Source organism: Priapulus caudatus, unplaced genomic scaffold (genome assembly GCF_000485595.1).
Source record: "Priapulus caudatus unplaced genomic scaffold, Priapulus_caudatus-5.0.1 Scaffold2294, whole genome shotgun sequence".
NCBI lineage: Eukaryota > Metazoa > Priapulida > Priapulimorpha > Priapulimorphida > Priapulidae > Priapulus > Priapulus caudatus.
In genome coordinates, this window is record NW_014579355.1 from 10,671 (window position 1) to 32,050 (window position 21,380).

Consider the following 21,380-nt stretch of genomic DNA (forward strand, 5'->3'; position numbering starts at 1 on the left):
AAATCATTTGTACGTGCTTTGATTCGATTTCAACGATGGGAATGAACCAGCCTGCAATCAGGAATGCTGCAACACTGCCCGCTAGTGCAAACGTAGTGAGAATTCCGTACTGGTTAGCGAAGGGCAGACTAAGTGGTTTAGGCTCTACAGGGGCATAAGATCGAGATTAATATTTTTACATTTTAGCTTCATAGTCTTCACGTGTTTAAATTCGGCTGCTGCGTTGATTGATTGAGAGCTATTTTTGAATAACATACGTCATCAGTGCGTGCTACAGATGCCAAGGCTTGCAATATTTAGTCGTCTACACGACGAGGATTAGACAATTTGTCTCATCATTACCCAACTCTTACAATACGCTCTATAATAATTATTAGGTCTTACATAAAATAACAAATCTTAAATAGAATTTATAAGTACTGTGAAATAACAATATTAGACACCAGGCCATTAAACTATATGTACTTTTGCCAGCCAGCTCCCGTGGTTAGTTTCTTTGATAATAACACTTGACAATGAATTAACAAATACTCCCGTACCTAGATCGTCTGCAGACTCATCATGTCGTCACGGTTACGGATCAATTTCAAAGCCATCAGACCACGCAGCGGCGAAACACGATCCATCATAACACGATTGCGAAACAGTCGGACAGTAAAACGGTCGAGTTAAAAACCGAGAGATATAGAAGACAGACAGACAGACAGACAGACAGACAGACAGACAGAGAGAGAGTGATGCATACTTGGATAATTAACATCGATTACGCGCATGCATGCGTGTATTGGCGCGAGTACCCTGGGTTAGAGACATCTAGGGCTAGTAGTGTGGCAACGACGATGACGCGGGGACGAATCACGGACAGGGACCCGCCGCCGACAACAGTGCCTCCGCGTCCCTGACCAATCACGAGCGACGATGACGACGATGACGGCGACGGCTCCTGCTCCGGCACACGACGACGGCGATTCGCGGCCCAGCGCCCGCTCCCGCTCAGATGGACTCCGCGTTACGGCTGCCAGCCTGCAAGCACGAATACAATGAACCGCCGAGTGAGTGAGTGAGTGAGTGAGTGAGTGAGTGAGTGAGTGCACGAGCGAGCCGCCCGAACAGCAATAACGAGAAAGTGACGACACTCGAATCCACGCTCTCCTCCGTCCGAAAACGAGCCGATGTCACATTAGATCAGAATCGGGAGTAAATACACGGACGTAGTATGAAACATTGAAGGTAGAGTTCTTTTCGTGTAAGCACCGTAGGACTCAAACGAAAACATTAACAATTAAACAATTCAAACATTCAACATCGAAATTTGTGCGCAAGCGCAAGTGATTGACGAAGCCAGAGTGTGTTGAGCAGGAGTAAACATCATGGATACGTTACTGCCGATAACAACATCACTTACAAAAACAAATACAAGCCACTACCGCGTTAGTTAACATCGGGAGTACATAACGTACTGCTGATAGAAGCCAAAGATTTTGCGAAGAACAGAAACAGAAGTCTTAGCGATAAGTGCAGTGCATGCATGTGTATGTGCACATGTGCGTGCATGTGTAAATGCGTGTTTGTGTGCGTGAGTGCGTGCACTTTGTGTGTGCGTGACCCTCAAAATTACAGGTGACTCAGCAGAACAAAACTTCTTTAAAACTTAACAGAACACGGTAACACTGCTAACGACAACTAGACAAGCACTAGCAGCACAGAATGAAGCTTTCCAAACATTCATATAAAAACATTGCCTCAACGTCGTGCTGGCAACGCCCCCTGGTGGTGCACGCGTGACTCTCGTGGAACCGGATTCATCATACAGGTAAGCATTTCCACTCAGACACTGTTTAAACGCTCCTCTACAACACACACACACACACAATGTTGCCCCACGCACGTCACCGTGCACACATACACAAGAGACGTGTGTAACCTATCTACTGTGTATCTGTGCACAGAAGTGCATGTGCGCGTAGCAAACATTGTGCATCATGCAGAGAAACATTTCAGTAGTGTCAAATTAACAAGGCGATATGGAGTACATAAGCGATAAAAGCTTCTGTAGGGAACATATATTGCGATAATACATACATATATATATATAGCGATATTGACTATCATTTCATTACTGGAATGGCCCAACTTCCTGTGAATACGAGGGTGGGGAATGCATGCCCATCGACATAATTACAACGACCCCGAGAACTATGACGACAACGCGATGCAGCAGACTGTGCAGTGTGCGTGTACGTGTGCGTGCACGTGAGCATTCGATCGTTCTCACCTGCAAGTTATACTAATACCTCACGCGTCCCACGCTAGCTAAAACACACGGAAGTTTGAATAACACATCTGCAAGAGAAAAAAACGACAGGCGCGGATACATCAGCCACCAGCCACCTGCCACCGAAGCCACCACCGCCACCAGTCAGCAACAGCGACACAACCCGTGTTAGTGAAAAATGCGACCAACACCGGAAAAACATGCTTGCGGCTTGTTTTTATTGTAATAATATTGCAGCCAATATAATATTGGCGTCATATTGTAGATATAATATTTATCTCTATATTTGCATATAGAGTATAGATGTGCACTACTAGTATATATATATATATGTTCATAGTAAGATAGCTATCCTAGTCATAGTTCAGATAGCTGTGTGAGAATATCATGGATGGGACAGATTAGCTGTTATCGCAGACGTAGGTAAAGATTATTGGTGTTCATATACGCAGTTGTGGATTGTAAATATTGTACCATTTTTTATCGCATAATTCACGCTTTTAAAGATGGCGTGCGATCAAGTATGCGGGTATTTTTGTAAATACAGTAAATACTTTTTTTATTGTAGGAGCGTAGTGTGTTGTCACTGCTAAATTTACCTAGATAGGCCAAGCCAAACATCTCTGTGGAATAGAATTAGTGATGCTTGTATACGTAGATTTGCAAAGTATTAAGGGTTAATTTGATTGATTTTATAGGTGTCCAGTTGCCACCAAAAATTATCACTCTTTCTAAGGGTGAGACGTCTAATCTATTAGTCTTGTCTTTTATAGTCATAAATAGTTTACACATTAACTATGATTTATATACAATCTTAAGCAAACCAAATCATTGCCGTCTTTCTATTGAATTTTTCCAATATGTCATTTTGTTTGTTTGTTTGTTTGTATGTTTGTTTGTTTGCAAATTGCATTGTACCAGGACAAGTCACGATGTAAGTAAACTAATAAACGAGCGTGACTCCGAAAACAAATTCTTTTATTTTTGCACTTTTGATTCTGCAGTATACACGATGATTACATCTCTATGCCCGAACTTGCAAAATTAAAAAGTGGGGGCATCGCACTGCACGCCTGCCATTCTCCCCCAGCTATCCATCGCAACAAGTTACGGAGAGTGGAGAGAAATTCTGTCGCGACTGCCGCGCCGTTCCCGGGTGTTCAACCACAACGAATGTCAGGATGTTCACTGACAACAAATGGCCAGATGTTCACTGACAAGGAATGCCGGGGGATGTGTTCATCTGCCCACTTCGTACCTCCCAGCACACACAGTCACACACATATCCGACAATACACCCAAGCACCCTAACATCGACAAATCTGCTTCCCCACCCCTCGCACCGCGTCCGATGCAGATTTTTCACACTTTCCAAACCAAACACCCAGCACGCCGCTGCTGCTGCTGCGGCAATAGAACGCAGCGCACGTAAAATTACATGTACAATTAACACGTCAATTACCAAATCTCACCCGAACAAACAAAATCGTCATTGCGGGGTATCGTTAGGGTTCGGTCGGCGACCGCCATAATTAAAGTAACGTTACATAATTGAATGTACGACTCCGATGAAATTAACGCTCATCGTTAGTTTTAACTCTTCCCCCTCCAAAAAAACTTATACAAAAATCATTTGTACATGCTTCCATTCCATTTCAACGATGGGAATGAACCAGCATGCAATCAGGAATGCTGCAACACGGCCCGCTAGTGCAAACGTAGTGAGAATTCCGTACTGGTTAGCGAAGGGCAGACTAAGTGGTTTAGGCTCTACAGGGTCATAAGATCGAGATTTATATTTTTACATTTTAGCTTCATAGTCTTCACATGTTTAAATTCGGCTGCTGCGTTGATTGATCGAGAGCTATTTCTGAATAACATACGCCATCAGCACGCGCTACGGATGCCAAGGCTTGCAATATTTAGTTGTCTACGCAACGAGGATTAGACAATTCGTCTCATCATTACCCAACTCTTACAATACGCTCTATAATATTAGGTCTTACATAAAATAACAAATCTTAAATAGAATTCCTAAGTACTGTGAAATAACAATATTAGACACCAGGCCATTAAACTATATGTATTTTTGCCAGCCAGCTCCCGTGGTTAGTTTGTTTGATAATAACACCTGACAATGAATTAACGAATACTCCCGTACCTAGATCGTCTGCAGCCTCATCATGTCGCCACGGTTACGGATCAATCCCAAAGCCTTCAGACTACGCAGCGGCGAAACACGATCCATCATAACACGATTGCGAAACAGTCAAACAGTAAAACGGTTGAGTTAAAAACCGAGAGATATAGAAGACAGACAGACAGACAGACAGACAGAGAGAGAGTGATGCATACTTGGATAATTAACATCGATTACGCGCATGCATGCGTGTATTGGCGCGAGTACCCTGGGTTAGAGACATCTAGGGCTAGTAGTGTGGCAACGACGATGACGCGGGGACGAATCACGGACAGGGACCCGCCGCTGACAACAGTGCCTCCGCGTCCCTGACCAATCACGAGCGACGATGACGACGATGTCGGCGACCAGGGGGCGACGGCTCCTACTCCGGCACACGACGACGCCGATTCGCGGCCCAGCGCCCGCTCCCGCTCAGATGGACTCCGCGTTACGGCTGCCAGCCTGCAAGCACGAATATAACGAACCGCCGAGTGAGTGAGTGAGTGAGTGAGTGAGTGAGTGAGTGCACGAGCGAGCTGCCCGAACAGCAATAACGAGAAAGTGACGACACTCGAATCCACGCTCTCCTCCGTCCGAAAACGAGCCGATGTCACATTAGATCAGAATCGGGAGTAAATACACGGACGTAGTATGAAACATTGAAGGTAGAGTTTTTTTCGTGTAAGCACCGTAGGACTCAAACGAAAACATTAACAATTAAACAATTCAAACATTCAACATCGAAAATTGTGCGCAAGCGCAAGTGATTGGCGAAGCCAGAGTGTGTTGAGCAGGAGTAAACATCATGGGTACGTTACTGCCGATAACAACATCACTTACAAAAACAAATACAAGCCACTACCGCGTTAGTTAACATCGGGAGTACATAACGTACTGCTGATAGAAGCCAAAGATTTTGCGAAGAACAGAAACAGAAGTCTTAGCGATAAGTGCAGTGCATGCATGTGTATGTGCACATGTGCGTGCATGTGTAAATGCGTGTTTGTGTGCGTGAGTGCGTGCATTTTGTGTGTGCGTGACCCTCAAAATTACAGGTGACTCAGCAGAACAAAACTTCTTTAAAACTTAACAGAACACGGTAACACTGCTAACGACAACTAGACAAGCACTAGCAGCACAGAATGAAGCTTTCCAAACATTCATATAAAAACATTGCCTCAACGTCGTGCTGGCAACGCCCCCTGGTGGTGCACGCGTGACTCTCATGGGACCGGATTCATCATACAGGTAAGCATTTCCACTCAGACACTGTTTAAACGCTCCTCTACAACACACACACACACACAATTGCTATCGGGTGTTGTCGTGTAGACGCTACATAATCGCTAACTCAAGTTAGCTTAACTCGAGTTAAGGTTCGTCGTGTAGACGAGGCACAGTGTAGATAGGGTCCCTATATACAAAGGGATATAAGGTAATTAAGGGATTTAATATATAAGGATGTAAGTGTAGTCACATCGCACAAAGAGACACAAAACCACGCGCGTGTGCTTTCTCTCGCGACCAGAACCTGTAACATCAATGCAGCCGCAACAAGATGCGCGACGCTGTGTCTAGATAGACTTAGGGTCCCTATATACAAAGGAATAAAGGGATATGCGAGTGGTTTAATTAATTAGCAAGTATCTACGCGCGGTATCGCACATAGGCTAATATACGCACGGCTATGGGCGGTAAGAAAGTGTACAATTAAACTATCATAATATTATTATGGCGCGAACGATTTGAGTTACGTTTCTAAAAATCTAGATATATATAAACACGTGTTATCTATGATCTCTGTGATTCTTGAGTTTATTGAAGCGTGAGTGGTTTCATTAATTAGCAAGTATCTACGCGCGGTATCGCACAGGCTAATTTACGCACGGCTATGGGCAGTAAGAAAGTGTATAATTAAACTATCATATGGCGCGAACGATTTGAGTAACATTTCTAGAAATCTAGATACATACAAACACATGTGTTATCTATGATCTCTGTGATTCTTGAGTTTATTGAAGCGCGAGTGGTTTAATTAATTATAGCAAGTATCTACGCGCGGTATCGCACAGGCTAATATAATAATTTTGAGCTCGCCCTAAAATTCCTAAACAAACTTAAAATGTATGCAATTCCTAAAAAAGGGCTAAAATTTTATTCAAGTTGCTAAAAAAATAATTTAACAGATATGTTTGGAGTTTTTGGTGATGAGATGATGAACTTTTGGTTTGTAATTATGTCTAATGCAGGGTCTCCAACCATTCTTCATTCTGCGGAATCATTACGATTTCTAGGCTTAATTTTGCATTCTGCAGCGCCAAGGTTATATTCCTCATTTCAGTTGCACTGTACAAAATTTGCACTGATTGTTCGCATTGTTCGCGTGGACACATTGATTTTTTTCAGGCATTTTGTATCTGGCATGTCTACCGTAAATGGAACAGCCTAGTCAGACAGGCGCTGTCTGCAAGGTGTCGCGTAGTTTGTCTGCTAATCAGACAAGGGTTGTAGGGTTGAGTTTAGGGTTGAGATAGTGTTATCAGACATGAGAATATGGCCCACAGTATGCCTCAGATTGCAGGAAAATGGCTTAAATATTTCTAAATTTTCCACATGGAACTGTATCTGTAAGTTGACACGTTGATGTTTATGAAAGGTAAGTGACTTATTTTATCCCTAAAATGTTTCGATTCATCCCTAAAAATTCCTAAAATAGCCCTAAAAAAACAACGCTCCTCTACAACACACACACACACACACACACACACAAGCACACACGTGCACACGCAGACGCAGAAAGTGCCGTACGATCGCTAGCAGATGACGCAGCACATCAGAAAAAAAGACTCCACTTCCGCACAGTCAAGCAAGAGGAGCGAGAAAGCCGTACGAGCGCCCCTGCCCCCGACATGTTCCCCCCTCTCAAAGCACCGGCTACTCCTACACATAGAACCAGAACACCAGTGACGAGTTGGTCACCTCCGAAATAGAAGCAGCAAGCCAGCGTCCACCGCAAAGGAGGTCAGCATATAGGACGCAGCAGCGCAGTGGCCGAATTACCTTACGACTTACCCGGACGATTATTTTGAGCTTTTCCAAATTTTACGAAGGGGGTTACTACTTTTATGTGCCGGCTTTTCCTACACGATTATTTAATAGAGAGAAAAGAGAAAGAAAGACAGAACATGGGTAAAATGTTAGTGACATGCAGAGACTAGTCACACTAACTGTGAGTGTTCAATTCGGACTAATAACGCTACAAGGAAAAGGGTAGCAAATAGAACGTTTAAAAATTAAAATTAAAACATGATCAAAATTAAGATATTTTGATTCAAATATATATATAACCAAGAGCTAATTACACCTCTTGATATTAGCTCTCGTATTATTAGCTCTTGATATAACCATAATTACAAATAATTTTACGTTTCTAAATTAAACTAATTTTAATCGGATATTTAGCCACATGCAAAGCTATTTGCCAGCATCTTTAATAGCCATGCTCAGTTGCTCACATGTCATACATGCAGAACAACATGTTTGCAACGAAAATATATCGTGTAAAATATCGTGAATCCTTCTACACAGTACCTTGTATTAGTTAGAGAGAATCTAATCAGGAGAATACGACCATGCAATATAAACAGCTATTCCATTAACACGAGAGATGGTCATGCACTCCAGTAAAAGATCACACAACTTCTACGGTTAACGAAGCATCGTTACACCCCGTGTCATCCACCCACTATACTCTCTTCAATTAAGACAGTTTCTCTCTCCTCTCCCTCCTTCTCCTCCTCCTCCTCCCCTCGTCACTCTACTGGCTACGTATGCACACGTCTACCTGTACCACTAATTATTTACTACCTATTTACTGTAACCTCTAGCCATTACTGGTTCCGTAGGACACCCGACCCGTCACGGCATGACCCGACACGGCATGACCCGCCACGGCATGACCTGCCACGACATGACCTGACACGACATGACTTGCCACGACATGACCTAATACGGCATGACCCGACACGACATGACCTGATATGGCATGACCTGCCACGACATGACCTGATACGGCATGACCGGACACGAAATGACATGACCTGCCACGGCATGACCTGATACGGCATGACCTGATACGGCATGACCCGACACGGCATGACCTGATACGGCATGACCCGGCACGGCATGCGAAAAGCAGCACAGATGGGGAATACCACGTTATTTTCATGCCACGTGTGTTTCACACTAGCCCTGCAACGCCACGTGTAAATTAAGCAGCCCCTGTCGTGAATAATAGTACCTCACGTCGTCGCAACTTGTTACATACTGCTGCAAGCCATTTGTTATTATTGCAACTTGTACATCACTGCTGTTGCCTGCTGCAAATTGTTGCAAGCTGTTTCATACTGTTGCAAATTGTTGCATATCGTTGCTTATTGCTGTATCAGACTGACATCACCTCTAGTAATAGTGTGATATCAAACCCTCAGCTATTAGGGGATAGCAGGGCAAGCATTTCCAGAATAATCATTACTACATGATGAGTATGACATGCACGTGTTGTCAGTGTGACATTGGATGTGACATTAGTGTGACAACTGAATAACACCCGCGTTACATCGACCTTGTGACATCTGTGTAACAGTGATGTGACAGCAATGTTTCCTCTATGCAACATCTGTTTGACAGTGATGTTACATTGATGTGACATCTGTGTTTCAGCAATGTTACACTGATGTGATGTGATCTATACGACGTCTGCATGGCATCTATGTGACATCTGTTTGACAGCAGTATGTGACAGCAGTGTGATGGCGTCATCTGTCACCAGAATGACATCTAAGTGACAGCGACGGCGGCGTGTGATGACGGCGGAGGCGGTGACGACTTACCAGTTGTGCTGTGAGATGTTTGTTTGTCATGATCTCCTGCTCCAGCTGTTTCTCCTGTTCAGCCACCTTCAGCTTCAACTGTAAACAACAAACAACAACAACGTCAACGTCAGATGATCCAATACACACTGCCAGACGTATATATATATATATATATATATATATATACATACAATTATATATATAATCACATCACCTCTAACGAACAAGACATGTTCCAGTAGTGACTAAGCATGCTCGCTTACATAGGTCTTCCTTGTTTTTAATGGCGGCCACGACGAGCGCTACTTACGCTGTCAATGTCGCCTCCGGCGCTGGCGACCCCGTTCGACTGTTGCAGCTGCGCCTGCAGGCGGCGCACGTGCTCCTGCTCGTGTCGCAGCGCGTCCTGACCAGTCTTCACGATGCCCGTCAGCTTGATGACCTGCTGAGCGAGCTGCTTGTTGCCCTGGAACTCCTCATCCACCTTCAACCGCAGGACGGTCACCTCCTGATGGAGAGAGAGAGAGAGAGAGAGACGAGCGAACGCGCGTTAGTGTCGCAAGGCGTTACGATAAAATTACCATGAGTTCATTAAATAAATGTATAATGTAATGGGATTTTTAAATTTCGATTTTAAATTAAATTGAAAAAATTTAATAATTACATTACACGCGTTGCACATGGGTGAAGTGGTTGCGTGGCTGCATAAAACATCCAAAAATATATAAAAACATAAAATACGGAAACTAAACTATACGATCCTAAAACAAAAACCCCCTCGTTAACTCCCGTCAGATCTGGGGCGGGGAATGTGACCTAGTGGCGCCTCCTACCTGCTGTAGCTCGTCTGTCTTGCCTAGTGTCTGCTGAGCGTCGTGCAGCTCTGTCGTCTTGCTCTCCAAGTCTGTCTGCCGCTCAGACAGCCGCGCGTTCGACTGCAATTCAATCATACGCTACTGAGCATACAGCAAGATTTTCTACGAAAACATGCGATCATTCACCACCAAAATACGCGATCGTTTAGTACTATAACACGTGATTGTCTACTACTGAAACACGCAATCATATACTACTAAATTACACAATGATTTACTACTAAAGCACGCAGTCATTTATTATTAAAACCCGAGATGATTAGCTACTAAAGTATGCAATTAGTTCACATTAAAAAAGCGATTATTTATTATTAAAACACTCGATCGATCGTTCACTAAGCAATAATACTTTCTTAATAATACTAGCCCTATTTTCGAGCTAATGTTGACATGTGATGTCATCTACCGGCTCACAGCAGTAACATAGACCGTTAAAGTAAAAGATATGCTACAATAGTACGGTATACAGAGAGTGCATTATAGGATATCTAAAGCTGAAGCTGCGAAACTTGTCACGCACACTTACCTCTCTCAGCTGTTCCTTGAGATGTTCACGGTCTATCTCTTCAGCTTTAAGTTTCACCTGTAGCACCTTCAACTTCTCCTGTAGCTGAACACAGAATCAAAATACACCTTATAAGTCAGTTATGTATAAATATGTAAATATGTGTAGGGAGAGAAAGTGACAGAGATTGAGAGGGAGAACAGAATGTGGGGGAGGGATGGAGGGAGGAAGCGAGAGAGCGAGCAAGGGAGGGAAAAAGACAACATATTGTATATTTCTCAAACAAACTTCAGTTGTTTAATTCTCGCCCATCTAGACCAGCCGTGGACAACTTCTCAAGACAAGGTAAAACAAAAGGACAAGTCATTATATATACAGAGAAAAGAGAACGATCGTACCTCAATGACTCCCTCAGCCGCAGTTTTCACTTCCTCCAACTTTCCCTGAAGTAGGTGCTTCTCTCTCCTCTCCTGCACAACGGGGTACATTTCGATTATCACCATGTACTTACTATCCTCGCATACATGCATAATGTAACATATTTCATACATGCATACATATATACATATATATACATATATATATATATATATATATGTGATATGCACGCGGGTAATTTATAACTATAATTAGCGCGAATAGTGATACGACTAATAGGGCAGATCCTATTGAGATTATGTCGGTGTCAAGGTCATAGAAAACTCTATGTCACTTGTCCCTCGAAAAAAATGTTGCGGCAGATAAAAAGACATGACAAGTATTCATTCCATTCACACAGTTCGTGAATGCTCAATGTCCAAAGCTGGAGAATTTGATTAATCGATTTTATACAGGGTGTTGGGGCATTAACAAGGCATCTTCAGCATTTACTATCAGTGTCAGTTACACAGCGAAACCACCTCTATAGAAACCACACCTGTGCAAAACGGAAACTTTTGGCATTTCCCTTAGTGACCCTTGTATAGAGGTATTATTCTATTTGTTTGAGTAAGGCATACCTGGCCCAAGTCGGCTTCTACGGAATCCAGTTTCTCCTTCCATTTCTTCTCCTCTGCTTCCACGCTGGACTGTAACTCCGTTAGCATTGCCTCCTGTTAACAAACACAAAGCACACAGATGGCAATGCTTGCCTTTCACCTTCATTTCGCACGCATCTCTACATATATTCTATGCTGACGCTGCATACAAAAGAAGCTTGACAAAAAATAGATGTGTTTATTAAGATATAGCCTTCCATTTCTGGTGTAATTATTACTAACACGATACAAAACTGCGACCGCGATGTGGGAACGTAAGACGACTCAAATATTTAATCCAAGCTACACGATGAGCAAGATTCTTGAGCGAATTCTTGTTAAAAGCTCTTCTTCCTCTTCCATGCTGAAAGAACCCAATTAGCACACGCATGTTTGTTAAACATCCTAGAGATGCAGACACTCTTAACATGAATGCAACATAGATGAAATTATCTCTTTATTGTACTCCACTAATAAGTTTAGTGGTCAGACAGAAAAATGCGAAATTTAAATAAAACAGAGCCAAGTCAGTGTCTTCCTCAAAGAATAACCACATGCCATCTCAACAGACCAGTAGCAGGGTAAACACAGGTGGCACGTTCTGTAATACGGCATTCTGCCTAAAGAAACGCATGCTGCAAGCAAACAATTGTAATCTCACTCTACAAAATTTTCTGCAATATACGAATATTGAAGATGGATTTTAGAAACGACAACAACAAAATAGCGGATGGCCTGGAAACGTCTCCACTACGACGTGGGGATAGAGAGGATCAGAGAGACGTCGGTCGCGTGCAAGCAAGGCCAGGAGCAGCATCAACATCAACATCAACAACATACCACATAGACCGTACGCCCTCCCCTGCAAACACGTATCTTTTGGTCTAATATACGAAACATGCACACTATGATCCATACGCTCTCCCCATTATAGTTCTCTCTTTCAGTCTAACACACGAAACAGACATATGTCCACTCCCCCCTTTTACGCTTCTCTCTTTCGGTCTAACGTACGACACATGCCTACAGCGAGAGCAATGAGTGCAACAGAAAGTGACAGGATTCCACTATAACTGCTATATCCACTATAACTGCTATATCCACTATATATACTAATGCCACGTAATACACAATAGGGCCGCACACCTACGCAACAACATGACACATTTCAATCCCCTACTAACGCACCGGCACCACAAAAATGCGAAAGGAACACCGCGTACATGCAAGTCCGTGGAAGCAGCGGACACCGGAAAGCAGTCGTTGCCGCAGTGACCACTCTCCCTCCCACGGAATAACATGCAAAGCCACGCGTGAGAGATATATATGCCATGGTTGGTCCGACACCCTCTCTCCAGGGCAACAACAAGCAAAGCCACGCATAAGAGAGATAAGCAAGGGTTGGTTCACCATACTACCTCCAGGGGGGAAAAACATGCAAAGCCACGTGCGCAACATCAAGAGAGAGAAAGAGAGAGAGAGAGAGAGAGAGAGAGAGAGGTGATGCGATATGCCCGAGGAGGGGGCGGGGTAGCTGGCGGGCGGGCGCCTGGAGGGGGTACTTACTGTGTCAGACAGCACAGTCTTGTAGTGCTGAACACGACCCTCTATCTTCTCTGATCGTGCCAGCGCGTTGCTAAGCTCCCGTTTTAGCACCTCCTCCTGGAATAGAAGTGCGTTGTAACGCGCGCGGTGAGGGGCCAGGAACCCCCAGCTAGCAACCCTCTCCGATCGTCCCCTGCCCACTAATTTATAAACTAACGTATTTTTTAACGTCTTCTTACTGTCCTGTGCTAGGCTCTGTGTCACACTAGGATGTCCATGCCTACTGTTGCTACAGGACTGACTATGCTCTGTAGTACAGTATACTGTGCTCAGTACACCAGTATTGCTGTACTAGGTGGTAACAGTAGGCAAGTACTGCGTACGTGCGCACTGCGCCTCTTCAAGATTGCCCAACTATGGGCAATATATACCACACGAACACCGCTCGTTTTACGTTTCATGTGAGTCCCCCGCAAGTCAGGCAAGTAAGGGCGTGCATCTTTTGCCATTGCAACGAAAACCCTCGATTTCACTAACACGCCTGTGTGAGTACTACGACAAGTCCCGACCTCCTCGACCACACCCGTGACCCTCACGTGACCTCTGTCGAACCCACGCCTGCATGCCTGTCGCCGGTGCCGCGCCAGGGGAAGCTCAATGATTCCTCCGTGAGGTGTTGTGAGGCAGCCCGCAACTGACCGATCGACGGGGATCGACAGGCCGAGCCAAGTAGCATGTTAGTTGCCATGCTGGGGAGGGTCACAGGGTCATGAAGCACAGACACGACAGGAATCCCCCCCGAAATCTGACGTGGATGAAAGGAAGTGAGAAGAAAAGCAGCGGCAGGGGGTAGCATTGTGAGGACGGAGAGGGTATATAGAGAAAGCGAGGGAACGGGTGGCAACACGAAAGGTCAAAGCTCAGGGATCAGAGGTTAATGGTCAGTGTTCAAAGGGTAAAGGTCACAGCTCAGGGATCAAAGGTTAAAGGTCAGTGCTCAAATGTCAAAACTCAGTGCTCAAAGGTCACAGCTCAGGGATCACAGGTTAAAGGTCAGTGCTCAAATCTCAGAGGATTCGATATAAGACACCAACACTCAGTGCTCAAAGGTCACAGCTCAGGGATCACAAGTTAAAGGTCAGTGCTCAAATCTTAGAAGATTCGATATAAAACACCAACAGGTATAATAACAGGAATGATGAAAACATAAATAATGTCAAAGAAGCACGCACAACAGTTACACTCTCTCACACCAACACAACTGAAAAATGTTTTCATAGAACTATACAAAAATTTTCTGAACAGTACCTTTAGGTTGTCGTGACTATCTGCTTTCAACCTCTCCAATGCTTCACACGCTTGAGTCTCGAATTCAGACAAGAATATTGACTGATCCTGAAAAAAAACACCATCAGCCTTATTTAAATATGCTAAATATCTGATCACGAATATTACGACATTTCTCATGTACAGACAAAAATCACATGTATGTTATGATTACTACAATCCAATCAAAACTGCTCACTAAGAGGAAATCTCCACGTAATTTACACTCTATATCCTATAGCATAGCAACATCTATGTAACATTGTTAATAATACGTAAATTAACATTACAGTTAACAACGATTAAATTAACATACTGTATAAATATACTGTAACATTCTGGTGGGCAACCCGTGAAAACGTTGTCGGTAAAAACTTCAAAATAATCATCATAGCTATTATCACACAATAACATATTATATCATCACATTGCAGTCAAGTTGGAACCAACCCTATTCCCATAAGTAACCAACAGAAGCAATTTAGACGTAATACATCGCAGGCATTGTACCAAGTAGAACACGATGCGTCATCGTCACCTGACATTTATCACCCGCATGCACATGGGCAAGATGCCCCACCATACGCCCACTCGTACGCCGTCAAACCAGATTGCATTTCAAACAAGTGCCCACGATCAGGTCACGATCAGTCACGATCAGGTCACGATCAGGTCACGATCAGTCACGATCAGTCACGATCAGGCGACATCAGGTCACGATCAGGTCACTGATCAGTCACGATCGGGATAGTCACGCAGGCGACATCAGGTCACGATCAGGCGACGATCAGGTCACGATCAGTCACGATCAGGCGACATCAGGTCACGATCAGGCGACATCAGGTCACGATCAGTCACGATCAGGCGACATCAGGAGTAGGTGCCGTGTGAGTTTCAACCACCTCGCGGACTATCCAAGGAGGGCGGAATGAGCAATGCTGCCTTGCGCGCTAAACACCACGACAGCCCCCCTTCATCCCCGAGTCTCTCCCAGTTCTTCCCATACGTGCACAACCCCCCTTCCCCCCGGAGTCTCTCCCAGTTCTTTCCCATACATGCACAACCCCCCTTCCCCGGAGTCTCTCTCCAGTTCTTCCCATACGTGCACAGCCCCTTCCCCCGCTGAGTCTCTCCTAGTTTCTTCCCATACATGCACAGCCCCCCTTCCCCGGGAGTCTCTCCCAGTTCTTTCCCATTACGTGCCACAGCCTTCCCCCGGAGTCTCTCCCAGTTCTTCCCATACGTGCACAGCCCCCTTCCCCCGGAGTCTCTCCCAGTTCTTCCCATACGTGCACAGCCCCCCATCCCCCGGAGTCTCTCCCAGTTCTTCCCATACGTGCACAACCCCCCTTCCCCCAGAGTATCTCCCAGTTCTTCCCATACATGCACAGCCCCCCTTCCCCCCGGAGTCTCTCCCAGTTCTTCCCATACGTGCACAGCCCCCCTTCCCCCAGTCTCTCCCAGTTCTTCCCATACATGCACAGCCCCCTTCCCCCCGGAGTCTCTCCCAGTTCTTCCCATATATGCACAGCCCCCCTTCCCCCCGGAGTCTCTCCCAGTTCTTCCCATACGTGCACAGCCCCCCTTCTCCCCTCGAGTCTCTCCCATATTTTCCTCTACATGCACGGAGACAAAAGCCCTCCTTGTCGTGTCGGTGCACTCACCCTGCGACCGTGGGGTCGCAACGAGGCTAGATTCATCCAGCTGTAGTCCCACATTGTGCTCTACACAAACACACACGTAGATATATAGAGAGAAAGAGAGATCTCACATCATGAAACAACACCGTGTTGGACACACTCTAACTTCCAGTATCAGGGTTCTTCCCTCTTCGTCATGACCTTCCCCATCAAACATGAGCTTCTCTAATTACAGAGTACACTAAAGCAGGCTTCTCTAGTTACAGAGTACACTAAAGCAGGCTTCTCTAGTTACAGAGTACACTAAAGCAGGCTTCTTCCTAGGACTTTAAAGCATGTCGGGTCTGATATGCCTTAAAAGTTGAGGCTAATTTGCGACATCCCATAAATCCTCAGACACGCCTTAATTTTCATCTGTGTTTACTTTTGCAAATCCCATCATAATCATGCTGTGTTTTCACAGCTTGATGTATACCTTCCCGAACTGATCGAGTTTACCTGTGTATCGGGGTGGCTTATGACACAGTTAAATGTATCCAATCAGTACAACCCCTTCCAGTCCCTCCTCATCCGTCCATAAACCAAATGCCTCCGCCATGAAATTCGTGTAACGATGTTGTTTGGGTAACTACCTATGTTGGAGGGTCTAATTTTCCCTCTCGTTCCATTCTTGGAGCATATAGGGGACCTTGACAACCATGTTGCTTTCAGCTCCATAGCTTGACCCAGCAAATCTAATTGCTTATACACAGGTTAGTTCGTTAGCCATATCCCGACGCTCCTAAGTACTAACCAGTTTCTATGGCAGGTATACAGAGCTAATCATAACACGCAGGACATGAAGGACTTTTTAATTTGCCCAGAAAGAGCACAACAGCAAACGACCAAGGTGGGACTTGAACCCCAGACCCCGGCTCCTTCGGGCTTTAGCTCAAAGCTCTAACAGTATCCCAGCAAGTTTCCACTGCTTCTTAGCACGTTTTACATTGTTTAATTACAGCACTGCTTCGGCCCATCTTTAGAAACGTCGTGATAGGTTACGACTATCACCAGTGTAAAACATTTAACATGACACTCAGCTCCAAAAGTCACACTTAACTTTAGTGTCATTGACTGACTGTGACTTCTGAGACTTGTGACTGCCCCAGGACTGAATTGCGAGGTCATAACCCCATCTGAGAGCGTGACCTTTTCTTCGAAAGCTTGTGACCTCACTGCGAGGTCATGACCTCATTTCGAGGTCACGACTTTGTCGAGAGGTCGCGCGGACACTTACGTCTGTGTCGGCTATGGAAATGTCGGGGAAAACTCTGCAGAGAAGTGTGCGTGTGTCCTCTCGCTGCTGAGAGAGGGCCCTGGCGAGAAGCTGCTCCCTCTCCTCCTGATGCTCACTGAGTGCCTTCTCCATCAACTCCTACAAATGTACACGCACGCATGCGCATGATCAGCAACACGGGTAATGGAAAAATGCAGTAAACAGGGAATTTTTTTCCGCCCTACTAAGTACAATATCAGCACTGTGAAGTTGCTAGAAGAGATGAGAATTCGCAGGTAGTTTTCTGAACGACTTTGGACACGAGAAGCACCCCTACGTAATTCCTTACCCAAACGTCAGATTGTACATCACCCAGCATCTAGGATCAGGACCTTAACTACAGTGCTACTAGTTAATTATTATGTAATTATTATTCTCTGATGGCAATATGTTCGTAACGCGTCACTGAAATGACCAAGAATCCTGAGGATTTCATTAATTGTCCGCGCACGTTTGAACATGGCTGTAGCTTTTAAGAAATGTACACGAAACCTGACTATCTTGCACTACATACATGTAAGGTCTGGTTAATGCATTAAGTGATACTACGATCAGAGGGTTATATAGTGTTTAGTTCAGGAAACACAATTATTCAGAGAGATTCAAAAGACAGTTAGTACATTAGTTTTGAACAGAAGAGCTTAATAAATTACAGAAAGGTGCATGAAATGTTCTGCCAAGTTGTAGAACTAGTACATAGTTTTAGTTCTTGTTAGTACTAGAAGAAATGTGTACACATCGTTCCCAGTCATTCACGTGTACTGACTTGATGGCACAATGGGTAACATTGATCAATGAACAGCTGACATGAAGGACTAGATATCAGCCTATGTAACTACACAGTTCCCAGGACGCCTAGGATTTTATCTATTGATGCCATGACCGTGTTTACGTTCAGACGTATTTGAAAAATGCTCTCGAAATCAGATTTCGAATGTGTCTCGGATTGCCAAAAACCACCATGAGACATCATAGAGGTATCACCTCCGATCTGCTCGCTACGTACACGCAGTAGCCTCCAAGGCACAAACACGGTCAACGGTTCCCTCAGCAATTGAGCTATCGTTTTAAGCGATATGATTCCGTCACGGCGCACCCCTAGGATTGCTGGGCTGGGTCTAGCTCACGTGGTCTGCCCGTGGTTTCACACGCTCGTGTGTGCCAAAACGTCGGCGTTCACACATTTAAAGTGTAGTAGCGCGATGCAGATTGCCTACAACTGCCCGTCGATCACGCTGACCGGATAGGCCTCCTGTGAGGCAGCCTGCCCATGCGCGCGCACGAAAGAGGGAGAGAAAGAGAGAGATCAGAGCAGAAGAGAGAGAGGAGAGACGAGAGAGAGAAGAGAGGAGAGAGTGGAGCAGAGACGGAGAGAGAGAGATGAGGAGAGAGAGAGAGAGAGAGAGAGAGAGAGAGAGAGATAGGAGAGAGAGAGAGGAGAGAGTCCCTAATATTTCAGATGAGAGAGAGAGAGAGAGAGAGAGAGAGAGAGAAAAAGAGAGAGAGAGAGAGAGAGAGAGAAAGAGACAGTGTGTGTGAGATAGAGAAGCCGTACTTTCTCGGACTTGACGGCGGCAGCGACGCGCTCGCTCGCGGCCCGCTCCGTCGCCGTGATCGCCTCCATCGCCTTCCAGTTGCGCTCCCGCAGCGTCTGCAAAGGTGCAACCACGCCCGCGATGTGACAACTCCGCATACTGACTGTCACCGTGGCTGGGGCGGGGCAGGGGCGGTGCAAGGACGAGGCAGAGCGGAGCATGGCAGAATAGGGCAACACAGAGCAAGGCTGGGGGGGGTCGGGAAGCAAACTTTCTGCCCTTCACAAACCTGTGCAGGGAGGGGCAAGGCGGGGTCAGGACGTGGCAGGGTGGAGCATGGCAGCACAGGGCGTGGTAGGGTACAAACTCTCCGCCCTTCACGACCCCCCGTCTCGTCCGCGGCTATCGCGTGTACGACTCGCCCAATTCCGAAAATCCGACTTTACTTCTCACTTGTCGGCATCATCGAAGTTCGAGAGGTGCTCTGTGCAGCATGCGGCGCATGAAGCTGAGCGTAACGTGCAAAACATGCAGCGCTAACTTCGTGGTGACGAGAAAGCGAGTCGAGTGCCGCATCCGCTCCTTCAACCCCGGGGCAACGAGCGCAAACTGATTTACCATGCAAGTGATACGGGAATGACAGAATGAAACCCACTAAGTGTGGTAGTGACACCCGCACAGGGGCAGTGACGATGAATACTAGAGTCCGAAAAAGAGAGAGAGAGAGAGAGAGAGAGAGAGAGGGAGAGAGAGACAGAAAGTGCCAACACTGAAACAGGTTTCCTCAGAGCAGGAAAGTGCAGAGCAAGGCCTATTTAAGTGGCAATTGACCCATCTGCCTGAGCGAGACAACCACGCCCTTTATAAGTTTCGTTGCTACGTCGGTTACGCCACAACAGTTTTTTCCTGTTCTTCTAGCGTGCGTGCAAAATTTACGACTTTGTAGCACCTGTCACCATGCAGCGTTTTTAGAATGCCCACATCGCAACAATGATTGGCTAGAGCTATCTGTAAATCACTCCAGGTAGATGGGTCAGTTAGTGGCAGGTGCAAGCTGTGTCCTGTCAACCGTTTGTCATCACGAAAGTAACAGGAAGCTTATAGTATCAGAGTTACACCAGTCTTGGAAATAAGTCCGAAAACCCAGCCAGTCTGGATTCTGACAATGTCGATTTCTGCTATATAACCTATGATAAAATCTATAAAAATGAACCTGTCCTGCTCAAGGGTTGCCAGTACCGGACTGGGGGGACGGACTGCTATTTCCAAAACTGAAGTTACACCACGCAAAAATCACTGTTGTGCAAAGTCAAATACAAGATGGCAAGATTCGTTGAATGCGGGGGCACACTAACAAGCCAGACTCCCACTGTGAAAAGTTTTAAAAAAGGAAAGTAGGGGTCTTTTACGATTACCAGGAATGGGGGAATCAAAAACAACATGGCTGCCGACGCCACGCGCATTCTGCTCACATTATTCTTCTGCTTCTGCTGCTCGAGCTCCCCACAGAGAGTACCGCACGTCCGCCTCTCGTTCTCCAGTTCCCCACCGAGGGCACCACTCTTCTGCCTCTCCTCATCCAGCTGCCCGTAGAGGGCGCCGCTCTTTCGCTTCTCCTCCTCGAGCTGCTCACAGAGGGCGCCGTGGTCGCGCATCTGCTGCTGCAGCTGCTCACTGACGGCACTATTGTCCTGCTTCTGCTGCTCCGCGTCCCCAGAGATGGCGCTGGCATTCTGCTTCTCGCGCTCCAGCTCCTCACAGAGGGCGCCGCTCTTCTGCTTCTCTTCCTCAAACTGCTCACAGAGGGCGCTGGCGTTCTGCTTCTCACGCTCCAGCTCCTCACAGAGGGCGCCGCTCTTCCGCTTCTCTTCCTCAAACTGCTCACAGAGGGCGCTGGCATTCTGCTTCTCGCGCTCCAGCTCCTCACAGAGGGCGCCGCTCTTCCGCTTCTCTTCCTCACAGAGGGCGCTGGCGTTCGCCTTCTCGCGCTCGAGCTCGTCAGAGAGGGCGCCACTGCGCTCCGTGTGCTGCGCGACGTCATCACTGAGCGATTTGACGAGAAGCTGCTGGTTGTAGAGGTCCCCCTGCAGCATCACAATGTGCTTGTCCTTCTCTGTCACGCTGCAAGACACACATAGATAGATATAGACATGCACGCGTTTCATGGTATATACCACATAAAACGAGGAAGGGAGGGAGAGAGAGAATCGTTAGATATAAAGAGAGAGGTGAGAGAGAGAGAGAGAGAGCGAGAGCGAGAGCGAGAGCGAGAGCGAGAGAGAGAGAGAGAGA

The 21,380-nt window shown here is 45.9% G+C and overlaps 1 protein-coding gene across 4 annotated transcripts in view; it reads right to left on the reverse strand.

Annotated features, from left to right (window-relative positions):
- Positions 1-784: 784 nt before the first annotated feature.
- LOC106818512 (kinectin-like) overlaps positions 785-21,380 on the reverse strand; it is a 23,122-nt gene continuing 2,526 nt past the window's right edge. Inside the window, exons 4-16 of one of the 4 annotated variants that reach the window (XM_014823209.1) lie at positions 20,561-21,209; positions 19,109-19,204; positions 17,515-17,652; positions 14,581-14,667; positions 13,294-13,389; positions 11,710-11,802; positions 11,110-11,181; positions 10,733-10,816; positions 10,165-10,266; positions 9,642-9,839; positions 9,350-9,427; positions 2,276-2,343; positions 785-1,023 (exon numbers count right to left, since the gene is read on the reverse strand). In XM_014823209.1, coding sequence (XP_014678695.1) covers positions 2,314-2,343; positions 9,350-9,427; positions 9,642-9,839; positions 10,165-10,266; positions 10,733-10,816; positions 11,110-11,181; positions 11,710-11,802; positions 13,294-13,389; positions 14,581-14,667; positions 17,515-17,652; positions 19,109-19,204; positions 20,561-21,209 — 1,723 coding nt within the window. In that variant the 3' untranslated portion in view covers positions 785-1,023; positions 2,276-2,313. Of the gene's footprint in view, positions 1,024-2,275; positions 2,344-3,235; positions 4,920-9,349; positions 9,428-9,641; positions 9,840-10,164; positions 10,267-10,732; positions 10,817-11,109; positions 11,182-11,709; positions 11,803-13,293; positions 13,390-14,580; positions 14,668-17,514; positions 17,653-19,108; positions 19,205-20,560; positions 21,210-21,380 lie in introns of those variants that run through there. The other 3 variants (XM_014823208.1, XM_014823210.1, XM_014823211.1) reach the window with 3 other exon arrangements.